The following is a 15,935-nucleotide window of genomic DNA, read 5'->3' on the forward strand; positions in this document are numbered from 1 at the left end:
TTCATAGGAAGTACTTAATTGTGACACTTTGTGTAAAGTTGTCAGTGTTCATCTTGCATAACAATAGCTGCGTCTCCATTACAAATGTCCGCAAATCTTTGTCTGTATTCCATAATTTCGAAAAAACGCAATTTCGCGTGTTTCCATAAAATAAAATAAAAACTTAATAAATAAAATTAAAATCACGTGAGTAAGTATGTTTACGTGATGTCATTAAAAATCATGGCTCATCATCGATCAGCCATCAGAGGATACTCTGATTTATTAGAGGGCGGCGGAGGACCAGGCCGAGCGCACAAAAACTTACATAAAATATTTTTCCTATAATTAGCAGAACAAAGTTGACAACAGAGTTGTGATATCTGTACCCTGATTGGATGAAGGATCGACTGAAATATTTGCTTCAGATACAGCTGCTTTTTATTAATCTGACAGTTTTTCCAACAAAGGATAAATTCATACGTTTTCCACTTAAATATTTCGGCTGTAAGTTGGTTTTCTTTCTTCATTTGCTATTGTGCTACTGCGCCTCACCGCTGGGGAGCAGGAGCACACCTCCATTCACGTGGACAACACTTCTTCTTCTTCTTCTTCTTCTTCTCCTTCTTCATCTTCTTCTTCTTCTTCTTCTACTTCTTCATCTTCTTCTTCTTCTTCTAGTTCAGTCCCTTCAACACAACAGCAATGGCGACAGAAACAAACCAAGAAACAGGCAAGCTGGAGTTGTATCCTTTTATTTCACACGTGGACTACAGTGGAGGTGCTCTTCAACTGAAATGTCTGGATTTAGATTTCCGGTCTGCTTGCTTGTAGCTCGGTTCGGTTCCTATTAGAGTTCTGTTCTGGTGTTGGTGGTTCTTTGGACATTTTTAGGGGTGGAAGAGCTTTTTCTCACTGCCTGACATTAAACTATATCTGGTTTCGGTCAGTTAGGACTGTCGAAGTTATTTATTTTTTCGAAATGTCCCAATGATAGAGTGGACCATAGACATGAATACGTAGACGCCTCATGGAGCGCTGAGTCGTACGTAAAAGCGTCCGCCATCTTCTATGTGGCAGCCGGGCGATCGGAGCTCCTTGAGTCCTGTGCTGTGTGTTTCAACCGTTTTACGAAACAAACTGGATTCATTCTCACTTCCTTCCTCGGGTAAGGATGAAAGATCAGAATTGCTTTGCAGCTAGAAACTCGCTTATAAACAACCGGAAAATATTTCCTATGTAGCTAAATTGGCCCGAAGTAACCGCTGATTGTTAGCTTAGCAGCTAACGTTTTTATACCGTTTTCTAATGAGAGAGAGCTGATGAGAAACCGCTGTTAGAGAAGAAGTTCATTAATTAAAAACCAGAGGATTTGGTGAGTAAAGATCAGTCAGGATCAGAGCTGGAGCTGCTGCTGTTCTTCAGTCTGTTTCCAGCTCAGCTTCTCCATGTCSGTATTTAGCTATAAAGATGCTACGAGTCAGAGCCCAACATGCTGAAAATGTCTTTTCTGAATGTGAAAGAAACGTATACGAAACATATCGTATGTATTTTCTATTTCACTTTTGGATAATTTCTCTTTTATTCTTGGCTTTAGCCTGTGAATCAGGACGTCTCGGAGGTCGTTGAGTTCTCCCAGTGTGACCAGCAGACTGAAGCCTGTGACCAGTGTTCCCAGTATAATAAATACATGTTTTATTCTTTCACTTTTTGTGTATTTTTAAATATCTCAATCTGAAGTATTGGTGTATTAATGTAGTTTATGTAATGAAAGAAAAATCATTTGTTAGAATTATTTTCACTTTTTGCTGTCAATAGCACAGTTGATGTACTGTAATAAATATTTATTCTCTAGAAAAAAGAAAAATATGTAGTTTAATGTTTGACAATGATTGATTTATAAATCAAGTCATTTCTCAATAATGTATAAAATAAATACAGGAAAATTATTTGTCTTGAAACGTTAAATGTACATTAAATTATGGAATTATGTAAATATATTCTTTAATAAAACACTGTAAAAGTGTCTGTTCATCAATTTCAATATAAAAATGATCAGAATCATTTCTATCAAAACATTGTGCTCTTTATTCAGAAATGCCCCAAAACAACTAAATAATCACATCAAAAGTTAGAAACTCTCTCTAGTCATTTCTTTGATTGCCAAATATATTAATGTGTGTGAGAAAATGTGTCAATGGCAGGTATTAACTTAAAATACTTTGTAGAACGGCATGAACTTTATAAAGTTCGGTATTTGCTAAAGAAGGTGGTTGGTTACAGAGTGTGGTATCCGAGCGTGTTCATGGAAAGTTGAGTGGAAGGAAGAAGTAAGGACTGGGTGCAAAAGAAATGCTGTAGTACTTGCTCTAAACTTTTATCAAGTACCAATGCAGACATACAGTACTTGGCCAGTCTTCCTTGACCGCCCTGCAGCTTCTTGGACGTCCCCTTCCCATCATCTGGTGAGGCCACCGTGGCCCTGAGGTCCCTGTCCCCAGACCGGGAGCCAAGGAGAGGCGGCATCAGCAAGCGACTGAGCGTGTCTGGCAGCACGCTGTCTGTGTGAGCGATCGGAGCGTTTGTGTCTGCGTTCTGCTGCCGGTCATTCTGCCGCCGCCTCTCTGACCGTCTGTGGCTGTGTTTCAGGAGGTGGAGCGCAGACGAAGCTCGGGTCCTCAGAGTGTCCGTCAATTCCTTCCTGGACCACCTGTCGCTCGTTGTGGAGACCATGGAACTCTTTGGCCCACCTGTCGACCTTTGATGCACCGCACACAGGGCTCTGGAACGAATAGATGGAACACAAACACAAGATGGCGCTGTTGGACCTTTTAGATATGAGGACAACAAACTGTATGATCTGACTTCTGGTTTTTAAATATCGACCGTTCACCAGTCTTTTGGGGAGTATTTATTTTCAAGTGTTTTTTAACAAGAAAGCACTGCAGGAACCTGAGGAGAATATTTGTTTTTCACTTGAATTATATTCTTGTAAAGGTCAGACTTCCTGTGTTGTTGTATGTTGTCAACTTTGTAAAAAAAAAAAAAAACATTTTGTATTTTGTGGATTGTAAATAAAATCTAAAAGTGACTCTTAGGATGTTGTTGTAATGGCAGCTCTCTGAGGGGAGTTAGTGCATCGTCCAAAAGAGTACACTGATAAAAAATGACTTCACTACAGATAAAACTGCAATAGAGGTGTAATGACTCTAATATTAAACTAATACTTTGTCTCTGACTCAGTTACATCTCTCAATAACTCCTGGTTAAACACAGAGGAACAAAGCATCGCATGAAAAGCATGCAGCAATTATATTAAAGATGGAAAAAGTTCTATCAGGGTTTCATTTCTTATTTCACCATCTGTACCCATTTTAGAACCAATTTAATGTTCAAAAGTTACGTCTGAACCAACCTATCATTTAGTCATTGAAAGCTAAAACGGATCACTTATTCTAGGAATAGTGAAGGAAGGTTAGCAGACCTCAGATTAGTGAGCTGGGAAATCGCACACCCAGATCTGCTGGTCCAGTAAAACCTGGGATTTGTCTCAGATGTGAGTTTTAATACTGGACTTTTTCTTCTTTGCATCATAAATTGGAAATTCTGCGCTGAGTCATGGTAACATTACAGATAAATATAAAGCAATAATGTTTGATCAAAGTGGCTTGAAGTCAATTAAAAAGCTGATTCAACATCCATTTTTATCAGTCTGTCGGATTCTTTTTATTCTTTGTAGAATTCTTCAAATTTGACTGTAAAAAGCAAAAACTTGATTCAGAAAAATAGATGGTGAAAAGTATCTTTTGTGCTTGTGGTAAGGTGGAAGGCCAGCAGATGGCGCTGGGCACAAAAAGTTGCGGCTACAATAGTCCGTATGAAAGGTTTCCGTCCCGTTTCCGTCCTCGTCATAATAACTTATACTAAAAATCACAGATGACCTCCTGGCAGCGGATTCCGGTTTATTCTATTCTCACCTTCCTCGATCTAAGTGCAGCCTTCGACATATTTCTCACTCCATTCTCCTCTATTGATCTCCATTAGCACCACCTAACCTGGTTCCAGTTTTATCTCATTCAGGTCGTTCAGATCTCAACGTTCCCGTCGCCTCTGGTGTTCCCCAGGGCTCTGTAACAGTTTGCAAATGTGCAAAACCCCTTTTCAACTTTTGATTTGCAACATCCACTTCCAATAATAATTAAAAAGTAGGACTACTGTATTTGTTTAATAAAAAAATAATAAATCTTGTCTGTTGTTGGGGAATAGACGAGACTTATTATTTAGTTTCTCAAAACTAAAATACAGGTTAAAAAAATAGTTTTTTTTTTCAGTTTCTTAAAAAGATTTTATTTTGACTCCCAAATCCTTCATAAGTTAAAGAGCTTGGCTCATGTAATCAAAATTTTGTGCAACATTGCTGTTTATAATTGTCTGTTTTTTATTTATACTATTTTTGTGTTGGCTTTAATTGTAAATAATAATAATAATATATTATTATATTACTACTGTTAAATTGAAAATTACCTTTTAGCTGGAGATTGCTATTGCTGTTTTGCTATGAGTTAGGAAGGCTTTGAGGTTTGGTGTTTTGAATTATTTGATTTATTCCTTACATTTTGTCATTTTCTTCTGAGAAACATGCAGTTGAAATAAACCTTCCAAACAGAAACTAACAGTAAACAGAGGTTTTATCCAGCTCCATGCCTGCATGCTGCTCCACCACTCAGCCTTTGATATGGTGGTTTAATGCTGCAAGCTTTTCTTATCCCATCATTCTGGGTCATGAGACAGGATCACTTCCCTCAGGGGGAAAAACAAAAGCTGCTCCCCTATGAGGGAGAGCGATCACATGGTTTTTTCACAGCAGTGAGAGTCTATTAGCTCAGAGAGATGGCACAAAACCCGGATCGAAGTAGTGATGAGGAGGTTTCTTCCTTTAGGAGACCAAATCAAGTTTATACTAGAATGACTACATTCTTAACCGCTAACAATATCAACATGCTACCCTGAAGTAAAACACATGGATCCCATGTTGGTAAAAGCAACAGTCCAACTTCAACCAGTACCAACTGGTCAGACTTCTGTTGAACGAGGTCAGTCACAAGGGGGTGTTATTTACGCAATCACTTATTCTGTGTTTCATTATTATTTGTTATTATTTTGTAGAAATCAATTTTCATTTTAACATTAAGGTTTTTTCTGAACTTTGGTTTGTTATCAAAAAAGCCCTATCTTGTTGATCATTTATAAAAGCAACAGAAGGATAAAACAACTAAGGAGGGTGAATACTTTTTACATTAATACTGTTTATCGTACATTCACCTGAACCCACATAGAAAACAATATTGGAACGAGGCTTAGGTACAAACATTAAGTCTCATTTCATCACAGTCTGTAGTGTAGAGGAGTTAGACTGTCACTACTTTGCAATAAAATATGAGCAACATTTTATCACGTTAAAAGGGCAGCATTATGTGTTTTCCATGCACATACAGCCGTTTTATAGCACAATCAAGTAACCATGTTAACTTCAGTTTTTATAAAAATGCTGGGCCTCTGTCTCTTTAAAAACTCCTGCTCTTTCTGAAACTCCGCCTTCAGGAAGTTATCACCACAACGCTCCTCTATTAACCCTTTAACAACATCTTTAGCAGCAATGCTCTGGTAAAATATGAGCTCAGCTGATGCACAGTTCTAACAGGTGCTAATTGCTGCTTGGCTAGTCTGAAGGAGCTGAGTGTGTGAGGTCTGCTCTGAGGAGGAGGCTTGGAAACTTGTAAACTGCAGCTCTGAGGAGGAGCTACATCCGCTTAAGTGTTTTGTACAGTTGAATGGTTGCCATGGAGATTAAATGATTTTTTTTTTTCAAACTTGCATTAAAGAATAAAGGCAACACTCCAGGTGCGTTTGTGATGTGATTCTGCATGACACTGTCTCTTTAAAGCACCTCAACCTCAGCGCTTCGACAGCTCCAGTCCTGTGGTGTAGATACGTGGTGGTTATAGGTTGGAAAGTAAAACATTCAGCTGCTTCCATTTACTATTGCTAAACACTGCATGACTCATCAGTAAGCTTCCTCATTTTTGTGAGCAGAGTAAATGTTTTGTTGCCGACAACAAAACTACATCTACCTAAATCATGCCAGAATTTTAGTTGCATTTAATTTGGCAACATTATTTAATGCACTTTTCAGCAACGTCAGCCTGCGTTTACCTTTCTTGCTATAGTATGCACTTTATAATCCTATAATGCATCAAGCAGACGTTCTCCTGCAGCCTGCAGGGTGTGTGTTCTCCTAGTACATACATGTGTTGTCTCTGGGTATTTTTCCTTCCTCCCATAATCAAAAGCATGACCATTCTAAAATTGCTCATTAGGTGTGTGTTGCTCTGTGACAGACTGCTGGTTTGTCCAGTATGTACCTGAATCCAGTAACAACTGGAGACACACCTGCCTGATTAGTGTTAATCTGTTGCTGCTTTACGCAACAAATCAGCCAAACGGTTGAAGAATGAGAAAACAACTTCAATTTATCTCTTTTATTTGGGTCATGAAGCACACGCCGATGAATACATACACAGGCCAACAGATATGTGAAACAACTTTAATAAATGCAAGACTGATTTAAATGAGACATCCAGCATGAAGCTCGAGCTAAAAGTTGTGATGACCTAAAAACATTTAGCTTCTGTACCACGGTCAGGTCCGGAGCCGGCGGTGTGAGAAGGCATCAGTCTTAGAAGTTTTTCTTCTCCTCAAAGATGATGTTTGCTGTGGCTTTCTTAGCTGTGGAGGAATTGGAAATATAATTATTTAAGCAACACAGTTCTTATCAATGGAGTTCATATTGATAATGATTTTTAGCTCAATACAATAATAGAGCAACAACTTGAAGTAGGGTTTATAAAAAAACTATTGTTTTTTTACATATGTGTCAAACCGTCACCATGCTGTGACAGAATGAGACAGATAATCTGTAAAAATGCTAGCATGGCTCAATTATGAATACATTTCATGCAACTGTTTACATCTGTTGTTTTTTAATGACTTATGTGAACAAGCTTATTCACGTGGGATTTTAATGTTATTTCTTATTTAATTGAAACACTCCAATTGCAATTTTTTTTCACATTAGCAGATTGACAAAGATTTTCATACATTTGTAATGGAAACGCAGCTATAGAGTCCCAGTCAAATACATTTCAGTGTGTTGTTGTAATGTCACAAAGTTCAATGGTATTAAGACACTTGCAGAGAACTGTATAAATATCTTAGAAAATGAAGTTAAAGTACTGCTGGTTCTCATGACCATTAAGCAAACAAACACCCAGTGACATTAGCATCCAGATACATAAAACTGTTTATTAGATGTTACTATGGTCAGTCAGTTATGGCATAAGATCTAAGTGTTTGATTATATGATAGAGAAAATGGTGTTTTTATACTGTAATTAAGAAAATTTTATGCAAAAAATGTATTAGGAATGGTAAAAAAACAGAAGAAATGAGTAAAAAGCCAATCGAGTTGTCTATGGTGTAATAAGCACCAATAGTATTCCATACTTACCCTCTTCTCTGAATTTGTCAGCTGCCTCTGATGCCTTGTCCGTGATGTTTTTCACTGCGTCGTCAATCTTGGCCTCATTCTTGAGGAAGAGCGGTCGAATGACCCGTTGGTAGATCAGGATTGAGCCGTTAGAAGGAGTGGGAGCCATGCACCACACCAGGAAGGCACACTGCGAACAGAGACAGAGATAAGGCTGCCTTATCAAAAAGTAGACAGGACGTATTGATGGTAACTAAAAAGACAAAAAAACGGGAGGCATTCAATGACCTTTCCAATATAGTAGAAAGGGAACCAGGAGAGGAAGATATCAGCAAAGAACTCTGCCACACTGAAGAGTCCGTAGACCACCCAGTAGGTCAGCCACTTCGTGTCATCCTCTTTCGTCGCACTTTCAATCGCCTTGATTCTGCCAAGAGATGTCAACAAGCAATTCCTGAGATCAAAATGTTCTGTTTGATTCTCCTTGTTTATTTTGGATTTTAGATCAGTAAACAGACTTGCATAAAATTACAATTTCAAGCACTGAGTGGATTTGAAAACCTGCATTATTAAAAGTTTCAACTACGCAAACATAAACACCAGCTGTGTCCAAAGAGGACAGCCACATGTTTTTAAAGTGCATTTTGATTATTACTTTGTTTCTTTTCATCCACAACATTTTTGAAGAAACAAGGAAACAAGGTATAACAGAATAAATTATATGAAATGTTTTTGACAAAAATCTTTAAAAACCCTTGGTGAAATGAGTACCTAACATTTCCCACCCCTGCTCTGGTAAAGCCACGCCTTTCTGCTTCCGTAATCTCGACATCGCCCTCTGAAAGAACACAGGCTCAATGGTCTGGATCTCGTATCATGTGAAGAGAGGTTCATGGTTTTATGTTTACTGCAGAACTATGATCTGAAAGAGCCTTTGGTGTATATTCTACTAACTGACAGTCATTTATCAAAATGCCTACGTGCATCATTATGTTGAATAATAAAGTATTCCTGGTATTATATTTGTTAGAGCTCCATTTGAAATGTTCATTAGCTACAGAGGGAAGCCTGATCAACAACTTGTGACCACATTCTTTTAGTAGTTTCTCTCCACTATAGTGATATTTGTGGTCAGTTAACCTCCATTACATATCAAAACATATGACTCTGTTTTCTTACTACTTTTTTACACAGGAGCGTCATGTTCTGCATCACTTACAAGAAACCTGAACAAGGTTTGTTTAGCACAGTGTCTGCAATTGCTACATGTGCATTTTTATACAAATATAAATATAAATGCAATAGGTGCAGTGACTTGAAAAAAAGAATTCAGATCTACTGAACTTTTATACACTTTTTCAGTGTGCAACCACAAACTTTAATATATTTTCTTAGGATTTTAAATGACAGACCAAGAGCAAATGGTGCATAATTGTACATAAAAGCAATCAGAAAGTGATTTGTATGTTTCTTTTAATAAATAAAAATTTGGAAAATGTGGCCCAAATTTATACAAAACATCAGTTGAGTCAACTCTTCATGGGGAAAATTCTTGTGGGAATTACGGCTACACGTCTTTCAGAACATCTCTTTATCAGTTTTGGACATTCAGGATTTTTTTTTACCCCAGTTCCTCTTTGCAAAATTTCTCAACCTGCATAATATTGTATAAAGAACATCTGTGATGATCATTTTTAACATTTCATCTTAAAGTGTCCTTTGGATTCAGGTCCGCACTTTAACTGGGCCACACATTGGACTCCGTCCGCCTGCTTGAAGTATCTCCTGCATGGCTCGTTGTAAACCTCAAAGAGCAATACTTATGGATTTAATCTCGACACTCTTCCATAACAACCAGATTAACTGATGGCTGTGGATCTCTGCAGTTCCTCCATGGCTACTTTAATATGTCACCATCCTGAATGAATGCTCTTCTTGCCTGGTCTGTCAGCTTAGGAGGGCGAGTTTATACATTTGCATAACAGAAAGTGAATGTTTGCATAAACTACAGGAGAAGATCGTCTGCTTGTGCATCAATCCCCAGTGATGAAACAACGTGACGGTTGGTGAGAGGATCTGTCTACCAGACACTGAGCTGCTGTCAGCATCAGTAAGGCCTTTTTATCTTCCCAGGGAATTGTGTGGTTTGGTTTCCTTTCCTTATCTTGTAAAGCTAAAAGAGGTTAATGACGTTTGCTAATGTGGCAAGCAACGTAGTTGGAGTGAAGCAAGTCCAACTCCCAACATATAAACTCCAAGCATGTCAGACCTAGACCAAACTGACTGTCAAACGTCCTGAACTCTGCAGTGAGTTTGACCTTGTTCCATCTGGCCACCGCATTAAGACGCCTAAGATCAGAACCCGGCTCGCTCGGGGTTCTTTCATTCCTGCAGCCATTACTGAGCTTAATCTCCCTGGTTTAGACTGCAATACCCAGAAAACGTATTAGGTTTCTGAAATACTTATGTTATATTCATGTTATCTTTAGAGCTCAAAGTATTTTTACGCACAAGGGCATGAGTTAACGCTCCTAATATGTGTAGTTGTGAGGTACTAACAGGATGAAATTGGTGTCTTTTGTGGATTTTTTTTTTCTATCTTTTGTATTTCTAATGCTTGATGCAAACCAATTTCCTCTTGGGATATGAATAAAAACTGAAGTGAACTGAAGTGACTAAAATAGGATGAGGTTGCCAAGCGTGATTTGGTTCTAGCATAGCATGGACTGAGGAACTCGTATGACCGGTAGGGCCTGTGTCCTTCCTCAAAAAAAGACATTGCTACATTGAACCTGAATGTCTCCGAAACAAGTCCTGACACATCCATATTCACCTGATATTTCAGGTAAAGGTCACTGGAAATGTGTTTGGCTTAACAAGCTGAAGATAAATCTGTAGTATTTCCACATCACAGAACTGAGACTACATTTACTAGATTTTATGAGCATAAATAAATGCGTCTAAGAATTTATTAGAATCTTTTGGACTAGATGAAGCAATTATTAAACTAAAAACCTCAGATAAAAATTGGGAACAACTTTTAATATTAATAATAATAACACCTCTCAGTCAGTTACACTTCAACTGCAGCCTTTTGATAGTCGTTCTGTTCATAACAGAGTTGAGGTCAATGTAGTACAGAGGTCAGTGACCTTAACCTTCAGAGTTGCATAAAGACAGTTACAAAGTCGGCCTCCTATCACCCAAAGAACATTTCTAGGATTAAAGGACTAATGTGTCCACAAGATCTAGAGAAACTCATTAATTTATTAATAAAATAATAATAATATTAAACAATTATAATTATAGCTATAATTATAATGATCAAATAATAATCTAGGTGTTTATCTTTACTTATATTGATTTTTGCAACAGTGTCTCTACAGGTCTGACTAACAAATCAATCCTCCACCTGAGGCTGATCCAGAACGCTGCTGCTGGAGTTCTGACTAAAACCAGGGAGACGGAGAACATCAGCAGTTCTACATCACCCAGTTCTACAGTCCTTCACTCGGAGAATAGACTTTAAAATACTGTTAGTTTATAAATCACTGACCGGCTAAAAGATCTGCTGTTGTTGCATCAACCTTCCAGGCCTCTCAGCTGAAACACTGTTCATGTAAATCAGGGCTGAAAACCCACCTGCTTAGAGTTGCCTTTTATTAGTAGTAAGTGAAACACTGATAAATATATTTTATGTGCATTTGCTTGATGACTTTGATGATGGGATTTGACAAAATGTAGTTGCTCGTTTCATAATTAATGTCTGTATGATTTTGTTATGATGCACAGCTCTCTGAAATGTTCTATACAAATAGATTTGACCTTTACAATCTTGTTTATTCCTTCAGTCCAACAAATCAAAAAAGACACAAAAGCTACACAGCCTTTTAAAACAAAACACTTAAGCTAATTTTTGCAATATCTACCAAAGGAAACTTGTTTAGATTTTTTGGTCCTTTTGTGTTTTCAAGACTAGACTTGGCCACAATGCTTTTCTTCAGATTTGTCGTTGTTGTTCTTACATTATTTCAAAATAAAGGATACTTTGTTCAGGGTTTCCCCCAGTGTATTATAGGCCTGGCGGTCTGCCATGCTTTACTAGCGCCATCGCCAGGCTAAGCATTTCTTGTTTTGTTTTTTATATGTTTTTTTAAAGGAAAATAAAATAAAATAAAAAAATTGCTTTTTAAAAAAATCTGGATTGCAAGTGTTTCTGTTGCTCCGAGCATTTCACTATCAGAGCAGATTTATTCCTAAAAGATATGTTTATAGTTTATGCATTTAAAGCCGGACCAATCACACCGCTGGGCCTCTGCGCGTTGCCTCACGCGCTGCAGCGGCTGGATGTCTAAAGTTTACCTCAGAACGGATCCCACTTTTCCTTTCACCCGAACTGGACACAGGCTGACCGCTATGGATATTTACATCAACCCATCAACCCCCTGTGAGGAATTATGATTAGTTATGAAGAGTTATTGATTAAGGTAAGAGTTTAAACCCACCGCGTTAGCTCTGGTTGAACATGACCTAGGGGCCCCTTCTGTTGCTAAAAACATCAGCACCTCTAACAGCTGCTGTGTTAGATTTAGTGAAATCTAGGACAGGGGGAGTAGTTTAACTGGCAAACCTAAAAAGCAATAAATTATAACTGCAGCTTACTAATTTGTATTTCTGAACAAACGGAGCTGAAACTCAAAGATTAAACTCAGCATCAGATTGTAGCTGTTGTAACAAAACAATCTGACTATGAATATTTTTTTTTAAATATTTTTTGGCTATAGTGGCCTTTATTTGACAGGAAGGTGGGTAATGAAAGAAGAGGGAAGACATGTAGCAAAGGTTGCCAAGGCTGGGAATCGAACCTGCGACAGCTATGTTGAGGACTCCATATGTGGGTTGTGCTTAACCCCTGCGCCACCGTAGCACACCGACTATGAATATTGTTCTTTGAACTTCTACAAAGTAAACTTGCCAGCTCCTTAAGATCTTACATATAAATGTTAAATAATTGAAAGTATTTTAATTTATATATGCTGAAACCATTATGTCAAATTTAGCAGCAATGATAATCTCAATAAACAAATGCTACATTTATATATCTGTGGTCTATGTTAAAATATTARCATTTATGGGGSMCCTGAAGCTCTGGGGGGCCTGATGGAGCCGCTGACTTAATTTGGATTTAACAGAAGTGGACATAATTGATATTTATTTTAATTGTATTTTTTGATTAGTTGTTTATACGACTAGTTGTGGGTTTATATAGCAGTTCACTGACAATGTTTTCCCATAACATATACTTACCCAGTGATATTTTTACTTTTATTGTCTACTTGACATCTTTTAATACAAAAAAACGGTGGACCGCCGGTGGACCACCTCGGCGCCCTGACCACCGGGCTTAGCAAGTTTTCTGGGGGAAACCCTGGTGTTTATAATATTTTAAAACAGGGGTCTCCAAAGTGTGACCCGAGGACCATCAGCGACGCTAAAAAGAATGATGTGCAAGCTTTGACCGCAACACAAAAATGGCACAAACCTGATTCTTCTGCTCAAGGTTGGAGACTGATGCAGTTGCCATAGAGATTAAAGGATTTCTCTAACATGCATGGAAGAATTAAGGCAACAGAGCAGGTATGGTTTTGATGAGGGAATAATATCATAACATGATGTACATCTAAAAAAAAGTCAATTTTACATAATACTGCCCCTTTAATTTAGCTTCATATAATACGGGACTACAAATATTCGGTGACTTTTACACAAAAGGCCGACTTTGTTGAATGTGTTTAGTAAACTCAGCTAGATAAAACAAAGGTTTCTGCGGAACGAGCGACCCATATCCTGTTTTCATTGCTGATAATACAGGAAAAAAATCTATAGAAAAACCATCAACATTTAGGATATTAAAATATCATATATTGTATGTTTCACATGTATGTGTGAAACGTCTCACAGCTCTTTTCTGTAGAAATTTGACTTTTGTGCTTGTATATTTTCTGTTTATAGTAGTATAGAAAAAAATTCAATATTGTGAAAAATTCAAAGTTTTTACATCACTACTTTTCATGTTTAGGATACTTTGCAACATGAGATTGCACATCCCATACTTTCTTGAAAAGTAAGGCGGTTTTTAGAAAACTTACATACATACATTGGAGTTTGAACATTTTGTCACGTGTAGCATTGGAGATGTTAAGAACTATAACTTTTTGCACAAATTTCACTCCATCTCTGCTCCTCTTATAACAGCCTAATAGACACAAAGTGTGATACACCCCATATAGTGGGATATTTGTGATAAAATCTGGCCAATAAATCGACCTGATTTTAAGCAGGAAAAAAAGAGTCAATTTCCAATAATAAACTCAATACTTTTGAGAATAATCTCTGACATTTTCTAGAAAAAAGGGCGTTTCTGAGCTTGAAAAGTCAAATATATGCTTGAAAAACAACAACAAAGACAAGATTAATATCAGAAATGCTCTAGATATCCATCTACGGTTTTGTAGATAATTTCCGAGATTTTTTGGCGGAAATTTGCTCCGTCATTTTCCATCCACTATGGCCAGAATAATCCGTCGTACATACGTTGTTTTGTTTTTGTGGAGTCACGGTCAAAATAACGGGCTCAGAGAGGAGCCAGAAGTCTAGAAACGCGCTGGAAATATGATGACGTATGGTGGCACTATTTATTCACGGTTTATAGGGTGTGTTTATCCTGGGAGGGGCTGGTGGCCAGAACGGTAGTTAGAAAATCAAACCCTTACGATATGTAGGCTGGATAAAGAAAGCCGATGAGGTTACACAGCAGGGAGGCTCCGTAACCAATGACGAGGTAAATTGCGACCACGGCTATGAATCCTGTAGGGGAGGAAGAGGAGAAAGAAGACATCACACCACGGACACTCTTTTTCACAAAATTAACACTATTGGACAGAAGTATCGCGATTGTAACGACTGTATCGTACTAAACACACGAGAAGACATGAAATATGTAACAAAACCACGATGACGTCCCGTTTCCGTTTTGTTTTTTTCCTCCACGCTTGCATCTCCTAAAATTACTCACCGGCAGCGATATACGTCCGGCTCACTCCAGTTCTGGCTTCGACTTTCGCCAGGGCATCTGTCATGAGGTTCTTCTCATGAAGGAACTTCTCAAATCTCTCCTTGAGACCCTGCGCCATGGCTGCGCTTACTCCTTCAGCGATGCGGATGAATTAGGAAATGATGGCTGATGGCGCCACACCCCTGTAACCCAACACAACCCGAGCCGCAGCGACGGGGACGGGCCTGTGCGTTTCATCACACACCGGCCTCCGGCCTGGCCCTTCAAATTAAAAGTTTTCACTTACAATAAATACATTTTTAATGAACTAAAGAAGACAAACACGTCAAATAGTAACCTAATACGTTTGATTCAACCAAAACTATTCTAATACAGAACAATTCAGTCGGCTGCATTCGTATCCAAATCCATCCATCCATCCATCCATCCATCCATCCATCCATCCATCCAACCATCCATCCAACCAACCAACCAATTTTTTTTTACCAAAACACTTTAGGGTTTCAGTCGTTATTTAGTCTCAGTTTTCATTGAAGCACCTCTTGTGTTTTTTAGGAGCCATTTATCTTTTCCTCGCCACAAGTGGGCGTATTTCATTTTGTGCTCTGATATGTCTGAAGGGGCATGGGGTTATTTAAGGTCAAGTGTTGCTAATGGGAAAGGGCAAACAGTTTTCTATTGTGCTTGGTTTGGATTTGGGGTTGATTTATGTGGCTCTAAATGGAAATGGCAAGACAATGGACATTGTACAGAAAATAAATTACTTTACAATCTTTGTGATTATAAGTCAAATTGAAGATCGGCATAACGAATCTTGATTGAGAGCATGTAAAACCAATGCCTACCAGGAACAGCAGCAACCGCCTAAAACACAGGATTTTAGCCGCTACAGGGTTTACTGATTCTTTTTTTAAAGTAAAAAATGTAAGACTCCCCAAATTTTCCACAGAAAAAGTCCAGACTACTGTATCAGTTCTGCACCTTTTCTTCCTCATTTGCAGGATGTTGGTTTGTTGAACTCTGTTCCAGGAAAGATGTGTGCTGGAATCTCAAATAAACTTGTCAACAATGATGCTGCCTTAAAATCAATGTGTTTGATCACATTTCCGTTGTGAGGTTGTTCAACTCAGATGAATGTGAACTCACTGAAGTAAGTGGCAACTCGGGACATCAAGTTCTTCTTAGCAAAGTAACAATTTTTCAAAAAGAGCAAATTATTATTCTTTTTTTTGTATTATTATTCCCCACTATTTCCATTACCTTTCATCTCTCTTGTAGAACTCTTTATAGTCACTGGGGGGCGCAGTTTATTTATATATATATAATACCTGCGTTT

At 38.1% G+C, this 15,935-nt stretch overlaps 2 protein-coding genes across 2 annotated transcripts; one reads left to right on the top strand and one right to left on the bottom strand.

Annotated features, from left to right (window-relative positions):
- The first annotated feature begins 633 nt into the window (after positions 1-633).
- Positions 634-3,312, top strand: lage3 (L antigen family member 3). Its single transcript, XM_008423161.2, has 3 exons — positions 634-725; positions 2,416-2,544; positions 2,629-3,312. The coding sequence occupies exons 1-3, from the start codon at positions 685-687 to the stop codon at positions 2,741-2,743; spliced, it is 285 nt and encodes a 94-aa protein (XP_008421383.1). The 5' UTR covers positions 634-684; the 3' UTR covers positions 2,744-3,312.
- Positions 3,313-6,503: 3,191 nt separating this feature from the next.
- Positions 6,504-14,794, bottom strand: reep5 (receptor accessory protein 5). The gene is made up of 5 exons (XM_008423162.2): positions 14,600-14,794; positions 14,298-14,391; positions 7,813-7,951; positions 7,546-7,714; positions 6,504-6,765 (listed from the first exon to the last, which is right to left on the bottom strand). Exons 1-5 carry the CDS (start codon positions 14,715-14,717, stop codon positions 6,716-6,718), a joined length of 570 nt encoding a protein of 189 aa, XP_008421384.1. The 5' UTR covers positions 14,718-14,794; the 3' UTR covers positions 6,504-6,715.
- Between the last annotated feature and the right edge of the window lie 1,141 nt (positions 14,795-15,935).

The sequence above is a fragment of the Poecilia reticulata genome, linkage group LG12 (assembly GCF_000633615.1).
Source record: "Poecilia reticulata strain Guanapo linkage group LG12, Guppy_female_1.0+MT, whole genome shotgun sequence".
NCBI lineage: Eukaryota > Metazoa > Chordata > Actinopteri > Cyprinodontiformes > Poeciliidae > Poecilia > Poecilia reticulata.

What these genes read in the sequence shown, in the direction of transcription:
- reep5 (XM_008423162.2), bottom strand. Translation starts at nt 14,717, where the DNA reads ATGGCGCAGGGTCTCAAGGAGAGATTTGAGAAGTTCCTTCATGAGAAG. An exon ending in CCGGACGTATATCGCTGCCG is followed by an intron (nt 14,392 to 14,599) that starts GTGAGTAATTTT and finishes CCTCCCCTACAG; the next exon opens with GATTCATAGCCGTGGTCGCA. An exon ending in TGACAAATTCAGAGAAGAGG is followed by an intron (nt 6,766 to 7,545) that starts GTAAGTATGGAA and finishes ATTCCTCCACAG; the next exon opens with CTAAGAAAGCCACAGCAAAC.
- lage3 (XM_008423161.2), top strand. Translation starts at nt 685, where the DNA reads ATGGCGACAGAAACAAACCAAGAAACAGGCAAGCTGGAGTT. An exon ending in GAAACAGGCAAGCTGGAGTT is followed by an intron (nt 726 to 2,415) that starts GTATCCTTTTAT and finishes ACCGCCCTGCAG; the next exon opens with CTTCTTGGACGTCCCCTTCC. An exon ending in TCTGGCAGCACGCTGTCTGT is followed by an intron (nt 2,545 to 2,628) that starts GTGAGCGATCGG and finishes GCTGTGTTTCAG; the next exon opens with GAGGTGGAGCGCAGACGAAG.